The sequence below is a fragment of the Medicago sativa genome, chromosome 5, assembly GCF_051527215.1.
Source record: "Medicago sativa cultivar Bolivia chromosome 5, Bolivia_mono, whole genome shotgun sequence".
In the NCBI taxonomy this organism is placed as follows: domain Eukaryota; kingdom Viridiplantae; phylum Streptophyta; class Magnoliopsida; order Fabales; family Fabaceae; genus Medicago; species Medicago sativa.
Genome location: NC_140753.1, coordinates 14,461,365 through 14,469,811, shown reverse-complemented (window position 1 = coordinate 14,469,811; position 8,447 = coordinate 14,461,365). Strand labels below are relative to the sequence as shown.

General features: G+C 34.4%; 1 protein-coding gene across 2 annotated transcripts; it reads left to right on the top strand.

The window, feature by feature from the left end:
- The first annotated feature begins 306 nt into the window (after positions 1-306).
- On the top strand, positions 307-5,348 carry LOC146920349 (monosaccharide-sensing protein 2-like). Of its 2 annotated transcripts, none has more exons than XM_085713764.1 (5): positions 307-580; positions 1,652-2,218; positions 2,697-3,589; positions 3,739-3,926; positions 4,636-5,348. In XM_085713764.1, the coding sequence occupies exons 1-5, from the start codon at positions 502-504 to the stop codon at positions 5,090-5,092; spliced, it is 2,184 nt and encodes a 727-aa protein (XP_085569890.1). In that variant the 5' UTR covers positions 307-501; the 3' UTR covers positions 5,093-5,348. The 2 variants fall into 2 exon arrangements, with proteins under 2 accessions (XP_085569890.1, XP_085569891.1); XM_085713765.1 differs by lacking the exon at positions 307-580 and adding an exon at positions 901-958.
- Positions 5,349-8,447: the final 3,099 nt, after the last annotated feature.

Below are 8,447 nucleotides of genomic sequence, written 5' to 3'. Positions count from 1 at the left end.
TGTCTCAAAAAAATCGTTCAAAAATTTAAGAGTTTAAGGATAATTAATCAAACTTTGTTTTAGCAGGGACTAAAATTATAAGTAAATTTTTTTTATAGGGACTAAAAATGCTATTAAAATTAAGTAAGGACTAAACTTACAAGGTCGCTATTTTATAGGGACTAGAAACATAATTAACCCATAAATAAATTTAAAAAATAATTCCCTCAAAAAAAAAAATTAAAAAAAAAATTGAAAGGAAAAAAAAAAAAAAAACAGTTCACTGACAATCTAGTACAGATAAGCCTTAAACAGTTAGATATTTTCAAATGTTGTTTATCAAAACATCAAAACATAACAAACAACAACGGAATTCGCTAAAAACCGTAAACCTCTGAAAACAAACACTGTCATGTTTCAACTTTTCTATTTATCTTAGCCAACACTCATTCTTCATTGGCCCATCAATTTTATATTGTTGAAATTCAAGAAATTGTTCTAAAGCTTCGATTTTGAGTGAAAATGATGGAGGTTGTGATTGTAGCAATCGCTGCTACACTTGGCAATCTACTTATTGGATGGGATAGTTCAACCATTGCAGGTTTAATATATATATTTTTTTCAATTGTTAATCATTGATTTGTCATCTACTTATGTTTTATTTTCGGTTTAAAAATGTGTGTTTTTTTTGTATTTGTATGAAAATCTCAAACTCATGTATGGCTATAGATTCTGGACGATGATTTATATGATTACCCTGATTCTGAAATTGTTTAATGAAAAAAATTGATAATAGGTAATTTTGCAACAAAAAAAAAAATGTCATGGATGATGGATCTTATAACTAGTGTTAAGTATGGCTAATAGTTACTGGTGGAGAGGGTTGATAGAGCGATCATGGTAATGTTGTAATCTGGACCACAGTATTTAAATTGTGTAACTATAAACCCTAACATTTCACATAATTCAACCATTGCAGGTTTAATTCTTTGTTATTATTTTTTTGTATTTATATGAAAATCTCAAGCTCATGTATGGTTATAGATTCTGGACAATCATTTATATGATTACCCTAATTCTGATTTTTTTTTTTTATTTTTTTAATAAAATAGGATAATAGGTAATTTTGCAAAAAAATAAAAAGTGTTTGATCTTATAAGTTATAACTAGTTTTCAGCATAGCTCATAGTTACTGATAAGTGGACATGGTCGATTGAGCAGTCAGAGTAATGCTGTAATTTGGACCGTAGTATTTAAATTGTATGTTGTAAAACCTTTTTTTTCCTTCATATAATACAAAGGAATTGCAACCGTTATACAGCCGGAAATGTTGGCAAAATTGGCTGAGCTGCGTTATTGTGTGTTCAATGATTGCATTTATTGGTTTTGAGTTGTGGTGTTGTTCTGGTTGTTGTATTCGTGGCATTGGTTTGTTTGTTCCCGTGTTATTGTCCGGTCCTTTGTAGAGGTTGTCGTGGTTTTGGGTATCTATTGTGCCCATCCTGTTGTTATTTTCCAGGACCCTTTGTACTATTTTGTTTCCTCTCTTTATATATTATGTTTGTATTTGCCATTCAAAAAAATGTTTGCATTTATTGTTTCTTTATTCTTTTGAACTCGGTTGCTGTTCTAACAACTAGAATTGAACAAACATTTTTTGCCTCTTGTGCAGGGGGCATGACCTACATCAAACAGGAATTTGATTTGGAGAAGGATCCAACACTTGAAGGGTTAATTGTATCAATGTCTTTTATAACTGGAACTGTTGTCACTATATTTTCTGGAACAATATCTGATTTGGTTGGAAGAAGACCTATGTTGATAACATCTTCTATTATGTTTATCATTGGTGGTTTGGTAATGTTGTGGGCTCCTAATGTTATGGTTGTTCTCTTGTCGAGGATAATTGGCGGCGTTGCCATTGCTCTTGCTGTTACTTTTAATCCTCTTTACATATCTGAGATAGCACCACCTGATATAAGAGGACAATTGAACACTCTTACTCAGTTTGCTTGTTCTGGTGGAATGTTTTTGGCTTACATTCTTGTATTCTCAATGTCCTTGTTGCCATCACCTAGTTGGAGAGTTATGCTAAGTATTATTTCTATTCCTTCTGTTGCTTATTTTTTGCTGGCTGTGTTTTATCTTCCCGAATCTCCTCGGTGGCTTGTTAGCAAAGGTCGAATGCTCGAGGCTGAGAAAGTTTTGCAAAGACTTCGCCGCGTTGAAGATGTCTCAGGTTACACTAAGTTTGCCTTTGTCTCTTATTTTTTGCTTTATATTTCCCATCGTTATTTTCCTACTAGTTGGTTGTGGTTTGGCCGTCGACAGGATTTCTAATAGAATATTGTGCATGTTTTGTTCCATTTCTGGAGGAGGCAAAATTGATTTCATAGGTGTAGAATTGATTTTGACATGTTTGGATGTTCTCTGACAGAATAGATTTTCCCTCTATAATTGATTCTAACTTGACGATAGAATTTTGAAATTTTGCCTCGAATTTACTGTTCAGTCCACTTCTTCATGGACATATCCGAACAAATCATTTTACATGCAACTTATTTTTAGCCATAATCAATTCATTCAAAATCAATTTTGTCACCCGAGCACCAAACACATCGTAGTTTGATCCATGTAGCCGACCACAGTTACTAGGATAAGGTTTGGTGGTTGTCATGTTTTTCAACTGATTAGAATTAACTGTCTTTGATTTATAGGGGAGTTGGCTTTGCTTGCGGAGGGTCTTAGTCCTGGGGGTGAAGACATATCCATAGAAGAATATGTAGTTGCTCCAGCTAGTGAAATCCTTGTTAACCAAGAAGCAGGAAAAGATTATATAAAATTATATGGACCTAATGAGGGAGTTACAATGGTTGCTCAACCTGTGAATGGACAAGGTAGCATGCTATCACGCAGTATGATGTCTATGCATGGAAGCTATGCATCGCGAAGTATGTTGTCTCAGCAAGGAAGCTTTGCATCTCAGGCAGCTGCTAATCTCAAAGATCCTATTGTCAACCTATTTGGAAGTTTGCAAGAGAGTACTCTCATCGAGAGCGGTGGTTCGCGCAGCATGTTAATTAACAATGCTGATAGTTTCTTTAACACAGGAGATCCAGAGTCTAGCCCGTTCGGTACCAGCGATAACCTGCGTGCTCCGCTCATGTCATTTCAAGGTGATAGGGCTTTTGGATCTAAGGAGGTGTTGGATATGAGGAGCAATAGCAGTTTGGTTCATGGAAATGTCGTTGGAACACCAAGAAATACAAATATCGGTGGAGGTTGGCAATTGGTTTACAAGTCAACAGATGATGCCATGGGTGGGAAACGAGAAGGACTCCAAAGGGTATATCTGCATGCAGATACTTCTGCTGCTGCAGTGTCTCAGTCTCCGCATGTTTCGTTTGTTTCAACTTCTGGCTATGACATACCTATAGAAGGCGGCGAAGCTTTTCAGGCCGCTGGTATTGTCAGCCGGTCGGTACTTGGAACTAGTGATGCGCTGAGTATGCCAGAAGTCGCTGCTAATGGTCCAAAATGGAGAGCTCTTTTAGAACCGGGAGTCAAGCGTGCATTGATTGTTGGAATAGGACTTCAAATTCTTCAACAGGTACAATTAGTTTGCATTCTGTTAGTATCACACATTACATCACTTGAGTATATTGTATTGTATCATACTATAGTTGATATTCTATCCAAAAAAGTGATTATATACTAAATTATTTCTATCTGATTCTGAAAATATAATCCACATTGCAGGCTGCTGGCATAAATGGATTTCTGTACTATGCTCCTCAGATTCTTGAGCAGGCAGGAGTAGGGGCTCTTCTATCAAATTTAGGCATCAGTTCAATATCTGCTTCTTTTCTTGTAAATATCATTACAACATTCTGTATGCTCCCTTGTATAGCTATTGCGATAAGGCTCATGGATGTTGCTGGCAGGAGGTATGTTTCAACTATGACTCACCATTAATTACACTTACATCTTATTTCTATCTCATGTATGAACCTACCTTTATCTGTATTGCAACATTACAATTACTACAACAAGATCGTTCAATATTAATCTATACAATATACTATTAGTAGGACTGCTCATGGCTCGGTTCAGGATGAAAAATCAAACCGAACCAAACCGAACCGATACAAGTACAACACTTCGGTTAAACTGATCCAAACTGTTAATGGTTAGTCCCGTACCAAACTGGTACAAAGGTTTGGTTCACCGGTTTTGTTTCTGATTCTGAACTGACCAAAACTACCTTTACAGAAAACTAAACTGTACCTTTTAAACCAAACTGATTCTTTGTGAACTATACTTATTGCTGTTATTAACTAATAATAGGACTGTATTGTTGAAAAAACCAAAAAACTGAACTGCACCGAAAAGGACCGAACTGTGACAGATTGTTCACGGACTGAATTGGTTCAATTCAGTTTGTAATTTTTTTGTCACAATTTGGTGTGGCCTGGTTCGCTTTTTTCGTTTTTTTAACAGCCCTACCTATTAGTGCAAGCTTTTGTTTTCTTGTCCCTGCAAAAATCTCATATGTGCACCTCTGTTTCCGATGCTAGCTAATCTATCGAACACATAAAAAATCGATGTAAAATGCATCATTCATGACAAATTACATTGTTTATTTCCTTATTACAGGTCAATCATGCTGTACACAATACCCATTTTGATAGTCTGTCTCCTGGTACTTGTACTGAAACAGTTTTTTCAACTCAGTTCTGTGCTAAATGCCGCAATTTCAGCTGTCAGTGTTGTGGTCTACGAAAGCGTCTTCTGCATGGGTCTTGGTGTTATTCCCAACATCATATGTGCAGAAATCTTCCCAACTAGTGTTCGTGGACTCTGCATTTCGCTTACTTCCCTTACATATTGGGTTTGTACGTTGGCCGTTACTTTGACATTCCCTTATTTGCTCCAACTTCTCGGTCTTAGCGGCGTCTTCGCTCTATTTGTTGGTGGCTGCATCATTTCATGGATATTTGTCTACTTGAAAGTTCCCGAAACAAAGGGTATGCCTTTGGAAGTTATTATTGAGTTTTTTGCTATTGGTGCAAAGCCTGGTACTGATCCTGCAGAAATAGGATTGAAAGACTAATTAATGTCTTAATGATATGAATATTATGATGATGGTCATCATCATCAGAAACAGAAACAGCATTAATCATTGATAAATTTAGAACTATAGTTGCTTTTGATTCGGACGAAAGCGAGTTTAAGAGGGATTTTGGTGGAAGATTGAAACTATATGTAGCGTTTAAGAGAAGTCAATGTATTCTAGTAATTTATTATACATGCTACAAACAATGTTTTAGAGTAGTTCCTTTTATGTTATTCATGTTCATTTCTAGGCATTTGATTTTCTGCATGCTTTGCAAGGTGATGTGGTTTAATGAGATTTGAGGTTTGAAGATGTTATCACTTCAGATCCAAGAATCAAATTGGGACAAAATAAGACATGTCTCAAGAAAGTGTGACATATCCATCATGGTTCTCTAGAAAGAACCATGACAAAAAAGAGTGAGATATTGTTGTGATTTGATTGGATGCATGTGTTCCACTATAATGTATTACAGTTAAAAAAAATTATTGGTACAAATATAACAATTAATTTTTATTACTAATCACAGCACCAAGTAGTTTTCACTTTTACTTAACCTTTTTTTCCGTTTTTTTAACTCTTTGGTGTGCACATCAAATTTAGATACCGATTATAAACACCTTGAATAAAAACTTAAATTAGGTGTGCTGGAACTAATCATTTTTTGCCTCAAGTGAAATGTAAAAGATGCAAAGCAAGATAGTTTTGTAGCATCTTGCAATGATTAATAGGGGTGAACAAGATATTCGGTCACATGGAGAAAATAACATCTAAATCCAAAACAATATCTAAATAACCTGATGTTTGCACATAAAAATTAACCGATCAATTCTAAAATGGCCGGTCATCTGTTTTTGTAAATCCGGTTTTTTTGTTGGATGTCCAGTTCTATAATCATATCTAGTTTTTTTTCCCTTATTCTTTTCAGTAAACAACTTTCAGATGAGTGTTGAATCATAAAAACATCTCTCTCTCCCACCCTCTGTGTGTATTCATTTGAACTTCCTTCTTTTTTTCTTGGTTGAATAATCTTTTTTACTGATTTATTTGGAACTCTGGGATTTGATAATGGGGTAGTATCATTTAGTGCGTGTTCGGTTTAAAGTTTTAAATCCATGGCCGCTGAAAACCCACGTCCCAATACACTATTTAGTGGTGGAATGAGAAATTAGGAATTCCAGCTTCACTCCTGACGTGCGTTTAACCCTTCCAATCGCTACACCAAGCAGAGACTTAGTTTATTTTGTCTTATAATTCATCTATGCTCTTGACCGTGAGATATTCCACACACACAACAATGCTAAGTTCCTAACAATACACTGATTTATATACACTTCCTATTATTTGATGATTTTCATGTGGTTTTACTAACTACTCCCTCTGTTTCTTTTTAAGCGTTGTTTGATGTTTAATTTTTTGTTTCAATTTAACAGTCATTTTGATAATTCAATGGTATATACTATTTCTCAATTACTCATACTTACCCACTTTCAATAAAACTAACGAATTTTAAGTATTTAGAAAATTCAAGGGAGCCTAGTGGACTTGATTAGTTGATGTCTGAGATTGGGAATATGCGTACAAGCTAAAGACTAAAGTGGCCGCAAAGTTGGCAATGAAAATGGCTTCCATATACAAGGGAGCTAGTAAGAATTAAGAGCACATAGATATGATATATAAGGTGTTAGCTTTATGAGATACAAATTGAAATGTAAAGACAAATGATGGATGTCATTTTTTGTAAGATTGCACTTTATACTAGCATCACATGGAAGTGGATGAGCAACTTCTAATAGGACCATTGTTTCCTGTGTGCTTGCTTCTGTTCTGTCCCATTCTTGATGGCTCCAGAAAATCTTAACATGATTCAATATCAATTTTTTCTTATCCTGTCTATATCATAACTGTTTAATAGATCATATCTTGTGTTGTGGGGTAGAACGTATAATGTGTGAAAGTTAAATATGTTGTAGGCACTTTAATTAAAGGTAGACATTTTTTGGTACCAAGATATCTCTCAACGACTAGTTAAAGACTAATTCTTCGAGATATTGATATTTATTTAAGGAGCTAATGTCCAAAAGAAAATGTTGTTCTAGACACCATCTAATATCAAATCATGACTCTATAATGTTTAAGAGACTCGATTATCTGTCAATACCGTGCTTTGGGTCGTTTTGGTTGGTGAAATGAAAGTGCTTTTCTAACCAACACTGAGCTGCACATGGAGGCTACAATTATTTAAAGTGAAAATAAAAGTACATGCTAAAATGATTATTTAACAAACATGTGACAAAATAGAAAACATGCACACGCAATATTTAAATGTTTCTTATTGATAATTAGTTGACATATTTTTATTTGCAGTTTTCCTTCGTTGAGGTTCCGCCTGGGAGTTTTAAAGGGGAGAGTTGGTGTGTCAAGCGTGTGTTAGAAATCTCATATGAAATAGAATGTTGAATAACATATGATTGAGAAGACTCGTATATATACCTAATGTTTTAAATTTTTGATGATGATATGATGTCTAAATTAATTGTGTGGTTGCTCTTAGACAAATGTATTGATTCCTTGATATTTCAAGTTCCCCTTAAGTCCTAACTCAGGTATCAAAGTCCAGTTTGACTTTTGATTGGATGTGTCAGATCAAGGACATAGTCCCACACTAGAGATATTGCTGGTGTGTCACGTGTTCCCACATTGTTTGAAAAAGTAGATGATGAACAATATATAAATGAGAAGGCCCATATACCTTAACGCCTTAATGTTTTTTTGTGAGATATGATATTCAAATCATCTTTGTGATAACTCTTAATTAATCGTAAGATTCCATGTTGTTTTAGGCTCCCCTCAAATCCTAACGAGGATGGGAAAAGGTTTTGAGAAAAAGGGAAAGAAAAAAAAAGAAAGAATGATAGTCCGTCAATTTGAATGAGATTAATTTTTCAACATTCTATTCCATATGAGATTTCATATTCTAAAGAAAAATTTAATATTCTAAAGAAAAATAGTAATAGGATGGGAAAATTCTCTAAACCTTCTTTAATATGAAAAATTTAAAAATGTATTGGATGAGAATTTTTGAGGATTTTGAAGGACTTAGATTTTTTTTTTTTAAATTCATCATATTATTTTATATTACTCTTAAAATTTAAAATGTATTAATAATAAACATTTACTTTTTGTCACTACAAAAATAGTCCTTCAAATAAGAGAGATTTTTCCCCCTACCCCCCAAACGCTCTCATTTCCTTCCCTCCAAACTTTCGAACGAATCCCCGGTCTAAGTATATAATATAATATTGCAAAGTTATTCTTTGAAAAACAACATAAATCCTAGTTTATAGTGTTC

Excerpts from the sequence above, each read along its gene's own strand:
- LOC146920349 (XM_085713764.1), top strand. The coding sequence starts at position 502 with ATGATGGAGGTTGTGATTGTAGCAATCGCTGCTACACTTGGCAATCTA. Across the intron at positions 2,219-2,696 it reads CCGCGTTGAAGATGTCTCAG|GGGAGTTGGCTTTGCTTGCG; the intron begins GTTACACTAAGT and ends TTTGATTTATAG. Across the intron at positions 3,927-4,635 it reads ATGGATGTTGCTGGCAGGAG|GTCAATCATGCTGTACACAA; the intron begins GTATGTTTCAAC and ends TCCTTATTACAG.